Here is a 17,360-nt window from a genome sequence, read left to right on the forward strand (position 1 = left end):
AATGATTGTCATAGGTGAGGTGGTTAGCTCCCTTTGTTAGTTACCTGTAGACTAGAGATCAAATCCTAGTCTAAGCATTATTTTTGCTGAAAATCGGAGGCATGTGGGGCCATAAATGACGATTACGAAAATTAGGAAGGCACGAGCGGGTGTGCCCGATAAAATCAAGGAGGACGTGCAGGAAAGGAAAAAAATCGGAGGAGGACGTGAGGGAAAGGAAAGAAATCGGGAGGTTGTGCGGAAAAGGATGAAAATCAGGAGAAAATTGATGGCGTTGGATGCGTGTGGCAGTTTCGCAATCTGCCATACGGTTGCCATATACATATTGCGTTCATTTTTTGGTCTTTTTTGTGACAGAAACCCTTGTTTGGAGACCCAAAAAAAAAGAACTGTTGCTCGATCTGGTCGGGCTTTTACATTTAACGGTTTTTTTACAAGAAAAGAACTCCTACAACATTGGGGGCGACTGTTATGCTTGATGGTGTTTGTATGTTGAGGACGTGTGCCATGTTGGTGCTCAAGACAAGTATTGCACGTGATCTTTCTCTAGAAAACAGTAGTAGTACATGTGACGACGATGAAGCTTGAACCAGTTTTGCATAAGACTGCACCACCTAAAGCTTTTTATATTATGGAAAATGAAGCCAAACATTGAGCAAATTGGCAAGAATTTATCTTACTACACACACACACACACGCAGGTTTACAACCAAGTCCATGAAAAGCCAAAGAAATGCAGAAAAAACAAACGCTCCTCTTCTCTGTCACCGATGGTAAGGACATGGGGCCGAAAGAGGAGAACACCTTGCCACCGGGTGGAGATCAGCGGGGCCCCGCCATGCATGATCTTAAAACACTGAACAAACATGCATCTTCGAGCGACCTCGCCTTTGCCGGAGAAGAGAAGAGGTGCTACACACCTCACCGCGCAGGAAGAATAGTTTTTTTTTTTTTGAGCAAAAAAGGGTTTCCCCTTCGATTTCCATTAGAGAAACCACCAGAATCCAGTACCAGTAGCCCGATTATTACAAACCAAAATAGCCAACACATCTAGAGAAATATCCAGCCGCCTCTGGCAGCTACCTCACGCTAGACAAAGCACACGTGCGCAAACCAACCTATTACACATCTACCAAAAGAACGCCAAGCTCTTTGCAGCAGACATCTAGACTGGAACAGCTTCTTCTCCCTGAAGAACACGCATTAGACGCGCGCAGGAAGAATAGTAATGAGGGCAAGCAGACCAAACTCACCAAAACAGAGCACGTATGCCGATCATCGGCGCCAACCCTAGACGTACGATAAGGACCCGCCGGAATGGGAGGTCCGGCCATCACAACTCTCAGGCGCTCCTCAACACCAACAGAGGCATCACCTGAGCGGGGGACTTATTCCAAGGAAGAGGAGGCGTCACCGCCAGACCTACCTCTCCTGCAAAGCTACAACACCTAAAACCTAGGAATGAACAGTACCTCACACTGATCCGGGGCCTGTGGCAGGGCCTAGGTCAAGTAGCAGATCTGCTGGAACGTCGCAACGTGCTCCTCCGCGATGGATATGAAGAGGTCGAATCCGCCGTTCTCCTTGTGTGACGGCACAAGGAACATGATCCCCTCGACTGGCCAGTCCGGCAGCAAGAAAGCGGCAGGCTCCCCGGTGCCAAAGTCAAGCTGATGGAAGCCGAACCGCAGCCAGCTATCCACCTCTGCGTCCGGGCACAACATCGAGCCCGCAGGGACCGTCGGCACGATGAGCTCCTCACCGTTCGCGTCAGCCACCCCGCCAAAGTCCACGAAGGACTGCACGTACTCCCCGTCGATGCGTGCCACAGCGTCGCGGATGGTCTCGACCACGCTGCTGTAGCTCGAGTTCAATACGTCCCAGACCTGAAGCCTTGGGAACGCCCACAAAACCATGTTCCCGAAGAAGTTCATCGGCACGGGAGGCTCAGCCCTGCCCCTGCAGTTCACGGCCACCCTCACCGTGGTGAATTCCTCCGGTTTAAGGCCCCGCGCCGCGGTGATCTTCTTCCAGACGTGCGCGAGCAGGCACTGGAACGTGCTGCAGCGGGCACAAACACGGGCTTTGAGATTGGCGACGAACTCGGCTGTGAAGTGCACCGTGAGGTTTTTTATCCTCTCCACGGGGACGACGGTTCCTTCTCTGCACGTGAATTCCACTGACCGGTGGTCGAACACCGGGGCCGGCGAGCTTCGCGGCAAGGCGGTTTCCGCACGGTTGAGGAATGGGGTCGGCATGATGAAGTCCATACCCTCGCGGACCGCTGTTGCCCACGCGGTGAAGAACATGCTCATGGAGTGGCCGTCGGCGACACGGTGGTGGGAGCACATCCCGACCACAAGACCTCCGCACCCGTACCTGTTCAGCTGGATCTGCAGCAGCGCGTCCCCATTGTTGTGCTGCAGGAAAATATATAGGCAAAAAAAAATCCATATGCTAGGTCTAGTCTGATCATGCGAGTCATGAAAGAAGAAAATCCTCAATCGATAGGTACCCCTGGCTCTGGCGTTGTAGGGTAGAGGTGGTCGACTCTGGTGGCCATCCGGCCTTCCACCAGCACGTCCGCCAAGTTAGCCGGTAGCTTGGTCTCAATCAGGAGCACACCCTCGTTGTTGACGTCGAGGAAGTGCCGGCCGTGCTCGTCGACCGCGAGGCGCCCCGCCAGGTGGGGGAACGCCACGACCGCCTTGAGAAGCCCGTCCTTGAGAGCCTCGTTGGACGGTGCCGGTGCGGGGTACGCTAGCACCATGGCAACGAAGACGTCCACGGCAGCGCGGTCGAAGAGGGTTAGTGGAACCTTCTCACCGACGAGCGGGTGTGGCACCGGCTTCACCATCGTGCTGCTCGTGATCTCCATTGGTCGGATTCTAGCTAGTATTTTGGCCCACTCACACGCTAAAACACTTTGTAATTAACCTCGATCGAGTAGTGCATGCGCGCGCTTTGGCAAACGGATCAGAAGCATGTATGTGGATCTTATAGTGCACGTTGCCTCTCTCTTTTCTTTTGTTGCGAAAAGGCCTAAGACCATATATTACCGAAATGAAAAGTACCGAATGTCAGGTACAACACATGGCAACTCCGAACGTTTTCGACGCCAAGTTTAGTGCCGCGAGGACGGCAAGTTAGTTGGCAAGCACGACAATTTTCTATAAAAACAAATAAACCGAAGCACTAAAGTTGCCATCCTCGCGTCACTAAACTTGCCGTAAAAAATGTTCGGAGTTGCCATGTGCTCCTACTAAATATACGGTACTTATCAAATTCCATATATTATGCACAAAAATGCCACACCCACGTACGATACTACTATCTCTCGAAACAGGCTTAACAAGGTACATGGCCGAATGGTATAAGGTTGTGATGTAGCCGTCTTACAAAGCAGATTCCGGGATAATCGTATCACTCAGAATGTACCATCCGACTATGCTACCGATGGAGAACATAGGGAAGACTAAGTGCAACATCACGCTACGCCCTAGCACACCTAAGCTCCACGTACTATGCTACTATAGCTTATGTAACTTTCCATCCCTGAATTTCATTGGGTGGGGCATGCCCTCTTCTTTTCCAATCAAAACTATCCACGCTGGCTCACCGGTAAGATATGCAAAAAGATTTACGTAGATGTAGCATTGCTCTATTATGCAGCACATGGAGAAATACCTTGTGGCAGTCAGGTGCTGGTGCACATGATAAGGGATTTTTCTTAGTAATTATAGAAAAAGTAAAAAAAAATCCCGAAACTTGTTTGGATACAAAGTTGACCAAACTTTGTTCCCGTATAAAATGTTTAGCGTACAAATAAACTTCCATTGACCCCAGATAAAAAAACCGAATTTCCTAGTATGTTGTTCATGAACAGTAACATGTATATAGTTTTGATTTTCTTTCTCCGTCGCCCACAATATGCTGGAAGGTATTCCTACACGAAACTTTTTAAACTAGTACAACTATTGGACATCTTTGTTTCCATAAATTTTCAGGAATTTCTCTTTTTTTTCAATTTTGTTTTTGCATATTGGGTGCACCTACACCCGAGTGCCACAAGTCCGCTTCCGCATAAGAGGTCCTTACAAAAACACCCTTATAGGAAATCTGAAATACATTCAAAATCTTAGGGGTGCCGAAGCCTTCTTCCTCCTGCATCCATCGGTGGCGCGCCATGAGCATAGCTCGATGCCGCCTTTGGGTCTTTGCCTCGTCGGAGTAAACTTTTTGAAACCTAGGATAGCGGCCGAAAAGTCGTCGATGCAGACCAAGAGTACACACTACCTTTGGGAGGCACGAAGAGAATCAATTTTATCATGCACATATATTTCGCACATACATGTGCATGGATCCATAGTCTATGGTTGCTTTGAGACTCATGCCATTTTTTAAACTTTTCTGGAATTTGTCTTGTTTCAGTCAAAGAATTGCATTGGATTTTTCTTCCTGTTTTAAAGTGTATTTTAGTGTTTCATTATGTATCATCGTGTATCAGCAAAGTCGTTCCAGCATTCATTTTTATTGATACACAATAAAACATGATGATCTATGTTGAACAATAAAATGCGACAGAACATTTTGAAATATGAAACTAGATAAAAAAATTTCAACAACCCAAAAAGTAGCACAAATCTCAAAGGAACCAAACATTGCGGATTCATATGCGCAAGGTATCCCGTGCACGGTAGGTAAACCGCTCACTCGCAGGCAGGCACTCCCTGAGCAGTCGAAACGTGGAAAACGAGGTGGAGATTACCTACGCCTAACAGTCAGTATTTGGATTTTTTTTCTCAAATACGCACGAGTGTGCGTACTATATATTAAAGAGGAGAAAAGGGGGTGAAGAGCCCCTCCACGTTGGTGGTTACATACTCACATGACCCCAACTCCACCCAAGCTTAAAACTTACAAGCTAACTACTCGCTTCATGACCCACCTCCATGGCCGCTAGGAACCGGCCCATGTCTACTTTAAGCAATCTTGCCATCTTCCACACCGTGCACTTTACCACCACCCTATGAATTATAAACGCGGTCAACGGGGCATCTCCATCGAACACTATGCCATTCCGATGTTTCCAAAGATCCCAAAGTACGAGAATGATCAATGACCGTGCATCCTTTTTCTCTGTGGCGCTGTCCGCGGTGGTCACACACCACTCGCCAAGACTAGATGTTGCTGTCGGAGGTTGCCTTTTCTTCTTGGGAATTCTCTATCTTGTTACGTACTGCATCTAATTTTTCCGCTTGAGTTTGCAGGCTACCCATGATCAAGATTGCTGTCCGGACGTGCGCGGGAATTCTTACACCTGCTGCCTATCTTACATACTACCACTGGGACCGATGGCACATGATAATGAATGGACTATAAAGGAAGACCGCTTTAGCAAGTAAGCTCCTGGTTGATTGGTCTTCACACGTTTTTTTTAAGAAGAGGCTCTACCTGTCAGGATTACAACATGTGCCATTTAGAAGGAAAAACAGAAAACAAAGCAAACAACAAAGATACATAGCGCTGGAACAACTTACAACCGAAAGATAAACATGCAAAAAAGGGGATGAACTATGAAGGTCGGTGTTAGAAGGGAATGAGGGGAGATTGGTGGAATCGATGTATTGCATGAGGCTCGTGGGCATATCCTAGTCTATCCTATCTTTCCTAAATAATTTGGCCCCATATAGATATAAAGCCTGTGAATATGACAACTATGATAGAGTGCTGCTGCTGGTAAGGCGCGGGGCCCCGCGGCTGTGGAGGAGCGGCGGGAGTGGCGGGTGGTGGTGGAGGACCGCCGAGGGTGGTGCCGGCGGCGAGGGCGGTGTGCATGGCCCGATTCTTGACTTGCTTCATCCGGCGCTCCTCCAACCGGAGATAGGCCACGAACATGGTGAAGGAGGGCTCTGGGGTGAGCGTGAGGTTCACCGTGGCGTTGTTGAAGTCCTTGTTGAGGCCGGCGGTGAGCGTGCTAAGGAGGAGATCATCATCGATCTTCGCGCCGATGTCGCGGAGCTCGTCAGCGAGAGTCTTGAGACGGCGACAGTAGTCGTCGACGGAGGAGTTGTCTTGGTGGCACCCAAAAAACTCTTGCTGCAAAAAAACGCGACGTTGGAGACGATTGTCGATGAAGACTCCATTCAGCTTGGTCCAAACGGCGAGCGCGTCATCACCGTCCTACACAACCGTATGAAACAGGTCCGGCGAGATGGTGAGGAAGAACCACCGGATGAGCGTGGCGTTAATGGTGGACCACTCATGATGCGCGGGTACGAGGCTGGAGTCGACAGAGCCGTCCACGTGGTCAAGGAGGTTGTACTCCTGAAACACGAGGGAGAAGTACGCCTTCCCGGCGCAAGAGTGGGAGCGCGGCGGCGGCGGGCGGAAGCTAGGGTTAGAACCCGGAAACGGATACCATGTATAATGATGAAATTGCACAATGTATTGATTGGATGCAATCGTACGTATATATGATGTACAATGGTGTAGTTTGGCAGTGCCCATGGAGGCCATGCCGATGCCAAGTATGAAAGTATGCCGCCTCCCAATTATAGTAGCGTCTTTGTCGCCGAGGTAGGAGCAGGAAGATGAGGACATGAGGTCACTCCGGTCGTTTATTTGCCAGATCTTGATGTCAGCGTTGTTACCCCTGAAGGCATGGACAAAGCATTATGTGACGGAGAACTAGATGCCTCTGTGCTTTTTTTATGGACTGTCCGTGCTTGATGTGTACAAATTCTAAGATGTATGGATGCATTGCTGCTAGATTTGTGCTTTTGCTTTTGAAGGTCTTCGTGTTCTCTCAAAAAATAAAATGAAACAAACATTCCCATTAGTTCTTTTATACTGGGCCCTGAGTTAGACTTCAGGGCTTCCAGGCTTATGTGTTGGACCGAGCTTAATCTTTATTTTCCAAGAAATATCAGTTTCGGGCCAGTTTCTTAGAAAAAAGGGGTTTGGGGCCATGCATAAAAAACAATGAGTTGGAGACCAAGCTTGGACATGTTTTCAGTGCTTTTTATTTACAAGCTAGCAAGTCGTTTTAATTTCCTTAAAAAAGGGCCCCGCTCTAACTGCACAAATACCGAGATACTCTAGAAAATAATATTTTTTGACTTCTCATATCATAGCATACCATGGATGGTTCAAATAAATATGATTTCATTGTTTATCATTTTTTTACTCCATAACATTTCTGCTATATATGGCTACAAATTCCTATGTCTCCATGAGCGCCGGCGATAAGACTGATGAAGTGAAGGTGCGGTGTCCGGTGAGGAAGAGTAGAACACGGAGACGGACCGGCCCACACAGCACACCAGTCTCCGACAGTGCTACTTGTGAGCTACGTTTGGATTTTCCCGAAGAGGAGGGGAGATGCAATACAATAGAGATAATTATTTCCCTCAGTAAGAACCAAGGTTTATCAAACCAGTAGAAGAATCACGCAAAGCCTTGTCAACTGCATTGGCTGATACGTCTCCGTCGTATCTACTGTTCCTAACGCTTTTGCTCTTGTTTTGGACTCTAATTTGCATGATTTGAATGAAATTAACCCGGACTGACGCTGTTTTCAGCAGAACTACCATGGTGTTGTTTTTTATGCAGAAATAAAAGTTTTCAAATTTGGACGAAACTGTTTGGAGAATTATTTCAGAATAAATAAGAAATACTAGAACCAAGAACCACCGGAGGGGGCCCCTGGCTGACCACAAGACACCAGGGCGCGCCACCCCCTCCAAGCGCACCCTGGTGGGTTGTGGGGCCCTCGGGATGCGGCCATCCAACAGTAGCCGCATACATTTCAAACTGCATTTTAAGAAACCGGGCAAAGTTCATGCTAACCGGACGATATTCGTCAAATTTTGGATAAAAACAGAACAAATCATCCATACATATCATGCAAATTAAGTCCAGTACAACAATATGTCTATTTCGACTAGTTCCCGGATTTCCAACAAGTTTTTCATCAACTGATCATGCCATTTCACACATACTTCCCCTTTAGCTTCATCCAACAGTGTGTGCATGTAAATGGCCGCCCCCTGTCCTGTGGTACATCATGACAACATGTGCGAGCTACATAATGTGTAGACCAACACTGAGTGAATGAATCGATCATCAAGTTGAGCAAGAGAAAGTAAAACTAACGATCTCGTCCTCTGCTGCGTGCAATGGCCACCTTGCCTCGAGCTGACGAACCACGTCGCAAAACTTGGTGATGCTGATCTGGATAGCGTGCCAGCGATGCGACAACGACCTCATGTTGCGTGGTAAAATGATGTACATATTATAGGGCGCAATGTGCTTTCGTGCGTGAAACTTTTCATGCACGTTCTCCCGGAAGGGCTCGCCTCTGGTCCTGCCTATGAAATTCATGGATACGGCCAGCCACGCATCACACAACAACTCATCCTCCATGGTCAAGTAGCTCACCATCCTCCATGCTATGCTCCCTCCCTAACGCAGCAGGTGGAGATCATATCCACAACACCCTCCTACTCATCATGCCCATGCTCTAGCTACTTCTACCGCCGCAGATGTCACTACTACTGTCGGTTCTGCTGCTGTGACTTCCTTGATTGCCCCTGCTGCTACAGTGGATGTTCTTCCCGGCAGAGTCGCTTGCAATGCTGGTCAGGCGTGGTGGGAGAAGACCTTCTTTTTTCTGCGCAACAATGGCAGAGTCCCTTGCCCTCCGGTTCGTCTTCGTCACCGCCAAATTGCAGCTCAGGTTTGAATTCGTCAGCCAGACACAGGCACAACTGGTCTGCTTTAAACCAACTCTGTTTTCTGCAAGTGTATTCCAATATTCGGGAGAGAGAAAAACATTGTTATTCTGCAATTGGATTCGAGAGAAACAAACTCTGTTTTATTCAGTCAAGACTACATTTGCATAGTCAAATAAACCATATTATTTTGTAGTTAGAACATAAGAGGTGTTGGTGGCACTGCTTATTGATTGATGTTAAACTGTTGCTGAAGAGTGACGACCAGTAGTACATTACACATCTGAAAGCAATGGTTATTTCCATGTAGAGGCTGCAGCTAGCCCAACACCCTTTGAAATGATCTGACAGATGAACATTAGTACTATATGCTAGTAGCTCACATCCAGCAAAGGAAGAACTCGGTTCTACTAAGTAATGTTAGAAATAATCTTGAGATTAGGCAAGGTCAAGTTTACTGTGTACATGGCTTGGCCGTGTAGCTGTACTAGTTAGATGTGTCCAAGTTATAATAGGTTTGGTATAACTGTTTTGGCTAGGATAGCTGGTTAATGCGTGAGGTCAGGTTGAGTCCGTTTAGGATTCTAGTAGTCTGGTTCGTATAGGTTTAGGATATGTCATGGTCGGTGGCTGCTTGTGCATGTATATATATACATGAGCAGAGCTACAATTTGTAACAACGTGGAGAAAAACAGAAAACAATAAAGAGACAAAAAAAAGGGCACGACAAGAGCCCTTTGGCTATCAGTTTTTTGTGAGCACGTGTTTGTCGTATTTTAATGTGATTGATCTTGTGGACGAGTTTCAACAGTTGATATCAGTGCAACGTGTTAGAACTACAAAGTGGCCTGCAAAAAACTAAACATACGCTTGTTTCAGCCACTTATCTAAGTTGGCATGATGATATTTCCCAAGAACGACAGTAAAACAAGTTATACTAATTGCCAAGTGCTAAACAATGTTTCTACCACCATGGAGTACGTGCCCGCTTCTGCTCCCAAGCAACATGTCAGCTACTCAGCTTTTGCTCTCAAGCATGGATTTTCTAATTACTGGAATCATTTGCAGATTTGCTGCAATAATGCCTTAAGGTTATACAGAGCTGTCGTAGTATGACTACGCTTTTTATGTGATTATGTACCACATCTTGATATCTAAGATTTAGGAATGAAGCCCAATAACTACAGAAACAACAAAACTCTGACGGGAGAAGAGAGAGCGCTGCAATGTCAAGTGTAGAAAAAACAGATTCAGAACTCACCGCAGCTGCCTTGGTCCTTGAACTTTGTGACGGCGCCGCTCTGCCTCCGGTTCAGCGCATCGGGCATGGTGCCTGCAGCGTCCTCGAAGCCTCCGGACGGCGAGGCACCAAAGGCGCGTGGCGCCGAACTCGTCGTGCTTGAGGTCGACAAACGCGTTGAGGGCAAACGTGTACGACGGCCCTCCGACAGCGCCACGACCTTCCTCTACTGTTTCCCTCCTCTTTGCTAACTGAGTCCCGCTACATCCACCTTGCGTGGCTGGGGTCGGAGTTATCGGCGGCTGCAGCACCCATGGTGGCAGGGACACGGGGTAAGGGGGGAGCGCGACTCCAGGCGAGGCAGGTTGCGGACTGTGTCGGGGGATCGAGGCGGACGGGGTCGTGGGCGGCAGACGGCCGGAGCTCGAGGTTGAGGGCAGTGGACAGCCAGAGCTCGGTGTCGGGGCCGGCGGATGGATGTGGCTCAGCGACTAAGATCTTCGGCTTGGCATCGCCGGAACCAACGACCAGAAGCCGCGCCAGTCGCCTACCGCGCGGTCCCCAGAGACCTCGCCGGCGCACCCGACACCGCGGCGGCTACCCGGCCCGGGTCTCCATGCCGGCGGCGTCGTGGCGCGGACCGGAGGCCCTGCACCGCGAGATGGAGGGATCTGATGCTGCCACCGTTCGGGGACGGGGGTCTGCGCCAACGGCCGACCCTCCTCTTCGCCGCCGTTTTCCGAGTGCCCATGGTCTCCGGTGGTGCGGTCATCGGCCATGGCGAGCAAAACGGGCGTAGAAAGAAGGGTGGGAAAGGGGAAAAGAAGGAAGGGCGTGGAGACGTGGGTGCGTGACTGGCTTCGTGGGGAAGGAAGGAGGCACGACGACCGACGACACAGTACCTCGTGAATCCCTCCTGCCCACGTGGCTATCGCGAGCGTTCGCTCTTTGCACGGCGCGTTGATATATCTTCAACGTATCTATAATTTTTAATTGTTCCATGCTATTATATATTCTGTTTTAAATGTTTAATAGGCTTTATTATGTATTTTTATATTATCTTTGAGACTAACCTACTAACCGAAGTCCCAGTGCAAATTGTTGTTTTTTGCCTAATTAAGTGTTTCGCAGAAAAGTAATATCAAACGGAATCCAAACGAAATGAAATCTTCAGGAGAGTTATTTTTGGAACAAACGTGATCCAGATGACTTGGAGTGGACGTCAAGAAACGAACGAGGAGGCCACGAGGCAGGGAGGCGTGCCCCCACCCTCATGGGCCCCTCGTGGCTCCCCTGACCGACTTTCTTCAGCTATATATATTCATATACTCCGAAAACGTCCGAGAGCACCACGAAACCCTATTTCCACCGCCGCAACCTTCTGTACCCGTGAGATCCCATCTTGGGGCCTTTTCCGGTGCTCCGCCGAAGGGGGAATCGATCACGGAGGCCTTCTACATCAACACCATAGCCTCTCTGATGATGTGTGAGTAGTTTACCTCAGACCCTCGGGTCCATTGTTATTAGCTAGATGGCTTCTTCTCTCTTTTTGGATCTCAATACAAAGTTCTCATCGATCTTCTTGGAGATTTATTCGATGTAACTCTTTTTGCGGTGTGTTTGTCGAGATCCGATGAATTGTGGGTTTATGATCAACATTATCTATGAACAATACTTGAATCTTCTCTAAATTCTTTTATGTATGATTTTGTTATCTTTGCAAGTCTCTTCGAATTATCAGTTTGGTTTGGCCTACTAGATTGATCTTTTTTGCAATGGAGAAGTGCTTAACTTTGGGTTCAATCATGCGGTGCTCGATCCCAGTGACAGAAGGGGAAACGGCACGTATTGTATTGTTGCCATCGAGGATAAAAGATGGGGTTTATATCATATTGCTTGAGTTTATCCCTCTACATCATGTCATCTTGCCTAATGCATTACTCTGTTTTTATGAACTTAATACTCTAGATGCATACTGGATAGTGGTCGATGTGTGGAGTAATAGTAGTAGATGCAGAATCGTTTCGGTCTACTTGTCATGGACATGATGCCTATATACATGATCATGCCTAGATATTCTCATAACTATGTACTTTTCTATCAATTGCTCGACAGTAATTTGTTCACCCACCGTAATACTTATGCTATCTTGAGAGAAACCACCAGTGAAACCTATGCCCCCCGGGTCTATTTTCCATCATATTAATCTCTCAACAATTAGCGATTTCTGGCGCCGTTTATTTTGCAATCTTTACTTTCAATCTTTATCATAAAAATACCAAAAATATTATCTTATCATCTCTATCAGATCTCACTTTTGCAAGTGGCCGTGAAGGGATTGACAATCCCTTTATCACGTTGGTTGCAACATTCTTATTTGTTTTTGTGGGTACGAGGGACTTGCGTGTGGTCTCCTACTGAATTGATACCTTGGTTCTCAAAAACTGAGGGAAATACTTACGCTACTTTGCTGCATCACCCTTACCTCTTGAAGAGAAAACCAACGCAGTGCTCAAGAAATAGCATACGTAATAAGTTTTATTGTCATACAACACCTGACAGTTGAAGTCTCTGCATGACACAATTATGTTTGAAACACCTAGCACGTGACAGTTGAAGTCTCACCAATATTTTCACTTCTTGATTATATCCAGATAACTCAAACTAAATATTTATTGTGTACTCCCTTCGTTCCAAAATAGATGACCCAACTTTATACTAAAGTTAGTATAAAGTTGAGTCATCTATTTTGAAACAGAGGGAGTGGGTAGTTAGAGGGGTGTTATTACCTTGAAAAGATAAAGAGCTCCAACTTCCTTAATTTATGGAAAGATATGGGTACTGCGTACTAGCTGATGTGACATGTTCAAAACATAATCTTTATGACCTGTGTAATGATTTTGTACTTCTCTTACCGAACATTAGATATTTACAAGTTTTGTTGAATGTATTAATATAATTTCTATTGCCAATTAACTTCTTATGATGATAATTTCATGATTTTTTTTATAAAGGGTGGATTTTATTAACTCAAATGTAGCATCAAGATAATACAAACATAATGAGCACATACCCGGCCTCTGCATAGTTAGGATGCACACAGCCAACACCGACGCACGCATACAAATAACACGCCAACAAATAGCAATGTCATATAAGACCAAAGCTATGTGTAACCGAGAAAAAAACGCAAAGCAATCAAATCTGCGATCGAGAACTACAAACAATGACCATATCCGCACCAACCATGTCATGACACCACTGGGACGACAGGGTTATTCAACAACAATGCCTTCAAGAAGGGACGACGCTCAAGCGCCGTCGTCACCGGATCGAGCCATCCAAGGTCACAATTCAGGTTTTCATCCTAAAAAACCAGTCCGAGCATATTCGAGCAATGTCTTCAATAAGGTAACGATATAAAAGCATCGCCATTGCCAGGTACGAGCACGCTTCGCCAGGTTAGCCGGTACCGTCGTCTCAATTAGGAGCACGCCTTCGTTATTGACGTGGAGGAAGCGCCGGCCGAGCTCATCGACAGCGAGGCGCCCCGCCAGGTGGGGATACGGCGCGACGGCCTTGAGAAGGCCTTCCTTGAGAGCCTCGTTGGACGGTGCTGGCGCGAGGTAGGCGAGGACGGTGGGGACGAACAGGTCTGAGGCAGCGTGGTCGAGTATGGTCAGCGGGACCTTGTTTCCAACGAGCGGGTGCGGCACCGGCTTCAATATCGTGCTGCCCGTGATCTCCATTGACCGGATTCTAGCTAGCTAATACTACTACTTTGCAATATGCTCGATGGATAGTGCATGCGCCCGCGCTTTGGTGAACGGATCCGAGGCATGCATGTGGATCTTATACATGGACGTTACCTGGGCCTCACACGAGAAAAGCAATTCTAACCCGCACAGATATCCTGTATGGATCCATATATCATCTGTGGTTGTTTTGAGATTCATTGTGATTTTTCTTTAACTGATTATAGAATTTACCCTGTTCATAGCGTCAGATTCAGTTTACAACGCTTATGAAAAATGCCATTCAAGACCCTACTATTTTTTGCATTAAACACCCTAAAGCTTTTTTTCTTATAGGCAAGCCAAATCATTTTGCATCAACCACCCTAAATCTTTTGTTTTCTTACAAACAAGGCCAATTATTTTGCACTAAACCCCTTAAATCTTTTGTTTTCTTACAAACAAGGCCGAAATAGACCTTTGGTCCCGGTTGGTGGCACCAACCGGGACTAAAGGGCGGCATTGGTCCCGGTTGGCGCCACGAACCGGGACTAAAGCCTGTTCTATATAAGCCAGCACTTAGCATTTTTTTCAGATTTCATCGACGCCGCCAGGCTGCCCTGCGCCAGTCCGCCGTCTCCGTCGCCCCCTGCCCCGGCCTCGCCGCACCCTGCCCCGACCTCGCCATCGTCGAGCCTTGCCCCGACCTCGCCGCGCCCTGCCCCGACCTCGCCGCGCCCTGCCCCGACCTCGCCGCGCCCTGCCCGACCTCGCCGTCGCGTGCGCCGAGCCCAGCCCCGACCTCGCCGCCGCCCCTGCACTGTGAGCCTCACCGCACCGTTCCCCTCCTCTCCCCCTTCCCCCGCGCCCCAATGCCGTCGTGCGCCCGCCCCAACGCCGCCGCCCGCCCCGACACCGACGACGACGGCCCTGTTCAGATATATAGATTTTTTTTCTGTTCATATTGTAGTAATAGTAGATGATGATGTATGTTCATATGCAAAGAATATGCAAAAGTTAGATTTTTTTTCTGTTCATAGATTTTTTTGATGATATTATTGTAGAATATGCAAATGTTTGTATGTTCATATGCAAAGAATATGTCATTTTTTTATAGAATTTTTATGATTTTTTCTGTTGTAATTTTGTTCATAGAATTTTTATTTTGTTCATAGAATTTTTATTTTTTTTTCTGTTGTAATTTTGTTCATAAAGTTTTAGGATGAAAAAAAGGAGGAGGAGAAGTTTCGTTTAGTTTTAGGATTATTTTAGTTTATGTTTAGTTTAGGAAGAAGGAAAAGAAAAAGGAGAAGAAGAGGATAGGAATAAGAGGAGAAATAAATAAGAAGAGGAAAAAAGAAAAAAAAAGAAGAAAGGAATAGAGAAGAAGAAGAAAATCCTTTTTTTTTTCTTCGATCTTCTCCTCTATTCTTTCTTCTTCTCATCTTTTTTTTCTTCTTCTTTCTCTTCTTATTTTTTATCGGGTATGTCGTTGTCGATATACCACCTTCCCGATAACTTCGACATGAGGGGGGGGGGGGGGGGTCGATATACCCCCTCCCCGATAACTTCCAGACGGGCTGTTGGATGTCTTGCCTTTGCTGAAGATGTGGTGGAAGAGGTAGGTAGGTGATGGAAGCAGATGAGATGAGATGAGATGAGAGCAAGGGAAGTTGAACTCGGCTGATTGACTGACTATCGACGGATGTGGAAGAGCTGGACCTGGGCGTTGTGGAGGACAGCGCGGGTCCGCTCACTGGCGGCGTCGCGGGTGCGCAGCTCCTGGATCTCGTCCTCCCACTTCTGACTCCACCCTGTCCTTGTGGATCCTGCCACGCAATACAGCAAGCAGGTGATGGGCAATCCAGGAGCAAACAAGATATGACGCTCGAATCAGACACCAGAAATTGGTGAGTAGTTTTCCTCAGCAACAAAACATGCATTTCATCAGGCTCGATCAGTGCCAAATGATGCGAACGCCAGCGTTGAAACCCCATCCCCGATTCGACTCGAACGCTCCCCATCACGCGATCGAAATGGCGAGGCCGGGATCGATTTCTAAAACCCCTCAGTCAGTGTCAGTCACCCAGAAGAGAAAATCGACGCGGAAGCAAGTCGAATCACTGGATCGAAATCACGTGGGGGGTACAAGCACAGCTCCAAACCTGCTCGTTGCCAGATCCCGCAGACGCGCTCAGGAACACGAACCGAACAACCGCGCCGGCAGGTTCTCCGTCTCACTGTGGCGGCGGTGCGCGGCCGCTTGGCGATCCCCACCAGCTCCCGCTCGCTCGCTCGCTCACACCACACGAGAGGACAGAAGGTAGTGGTACAGAACAGACAGAGACGGTCAGTCAGATGGATGATGGCAGCGGGCTGGGCCAATTTGGCTTATACGAACGGGCCTTTCCTGGGTTCACACATTGTTTACTTGGAACGCAAGTTGGGCTTCCAACTTGCGACGGCAAAAAAAAAAACGAATTCAATTCAAAACGCATTTGGATCCAACTCTGCTACCCCACGCCACGGCCTTCATCTTGTGCTTCTTGGCCAAACCGAACAACACACGTACCCGGCCGGCACGTCGCGTACATCGATCCATCCCTCCATGGAGCTGCCCGACGAGTTGCTCACCGACATCCTACGCCGCATCCCGCCAGAGCGCCTCACCGCATGCAGGCGCGTCTGCAAGGACTGGCGCACCGCGATCGACGGCCATCGGCTGGTCCTCTCGCACCTGCTGCCGGGCGTGCCGCCCGGCATATTCATCAACTACACGGGCAGCGGACGTTGGGACGACACGTGTTTCTTCTCCCGAGGGATGTCTTTCAACGGCGGCATCGACACACGTCTCGCCTCTGCGTCGTCCTCGTTGTCCTCATGCATCGTCATCGACCACTGCAATGGTCTCCTCCTCTGCACGTCCGACGACGGCATGTGCTTCGTCTACAACCCGGCAACGCGGCAGTCCGCGCAGGTTCTGGCACCAAGGGGCATGGAGTCCGAGTGGGGCGTTGGCTCGCCAGCATACCTCGTGTTTGACTCCGTCGCGTCTCTCCACTTCGAGGTGTTCTTTCTCCCTGATCGGTTGCCTGTCAAGCCCAAGGAACCAATACCCGCAAAGCCATCGCCACCACCATTCAATGTGGGGCGACTTTTCATGACTAGTGCCACGGATAACGAGTTCCTGCCTGAAGTCGACACAGACGATGATGGAGAGGATTGGTTAGTGGATTCAGAGGGGGAGGATGCACATCCACATTTGTTAAGCTCTGGTCACGAGCATGTTGAGCTGAGGGACACAATGGACGCCATCGAATGGCCACCGGTGGTGTACAAGGTGCAGGTGTTCTCTTTAAAGACAAGGGGTTGGGAGGAGAGGACATTTGTCCGGAAAGATGACGCCATAGGTAACGTGGCCGGAATGTAGATGCATCAATGGTCACCACACGTGACACATCCTTTTTGGCCTCGTCGTCGCTACACCGCCTACTGGAGGAATTCTCTTTACATCGAATGTCTTGGTGATTTCATCATGAGGTACACGAATTAAAATCTTTTGTTGCTAGCATCTAGTGCCTTAGATTGCTTTTGACCTAGTAATACATTTTTTTGTACACAAAAACCTTTTGTTTGCTAAACCAAGAAATT

The 17,360-nt window shown here is 48.1% G+C and overlaps 1 protein-coding gene across 1 annotated transcript; it reads right to left on the reverse strand.

Annotated features, from left to right (window-relative positions):
- Window positions 1-1,502: 1,502 nt before the first annotated feature.
- LOC125506530 (tryptamine benzoyltransferase 1-like) lies at window positions 1,503-2,879 on the reverse strand. The gene is made up of 2 exons (XM_048671328.1): window positions 2,516-2,879; window positions 1,503-2,420 (listed from the first exon to the last, which is right to left on the reverse strand). The coding sequence occupies exons 1-2, from the start codon at window positions 2,876-2,878 to the stop codon at window positions 1,503-1,505; spliced, it is 1,281 nt and encodes a 426-aa protein (XP_048527285.1). The 5' UTR covers window position 2,879.
- Between the last annotated feature and the right edge of the window lie 14,481 nt (window positions 2,880-17,360).

This window comes from Triticum urartu, chromosome 5, assembly GCF_003073215.2.
Source record: "Triticum urartu cultivar G1812 chromosome 5, Tu2.1, whole genome shotgun sequence".
In the NCBI taxonomy this organism is placed as follows: domain Eukaryota; kingdom Viridiplantae; phylum Streptophyta; class Magnoliopsida; order Poales; family Poaceae; genus Triticum; species Triticum urartu.

Bases quoted from the DNA above. Each gene is read 5' to 3' on its own strand.
- LOC125506530 (XM_048671328.1), bottom strand. From the start codon at position 2,878: ATGGAGATCACGAGCAGCACGATGGTGAAGCCGGTGCCACACCCGCTC. The intron at 2,421-2,515 runs GTACCTATCGAT...ATTTTCCTGCAG, and splicing joins CTACAACGCCAGAGCCAGGG to CACAACAATGGGGACGCGCT.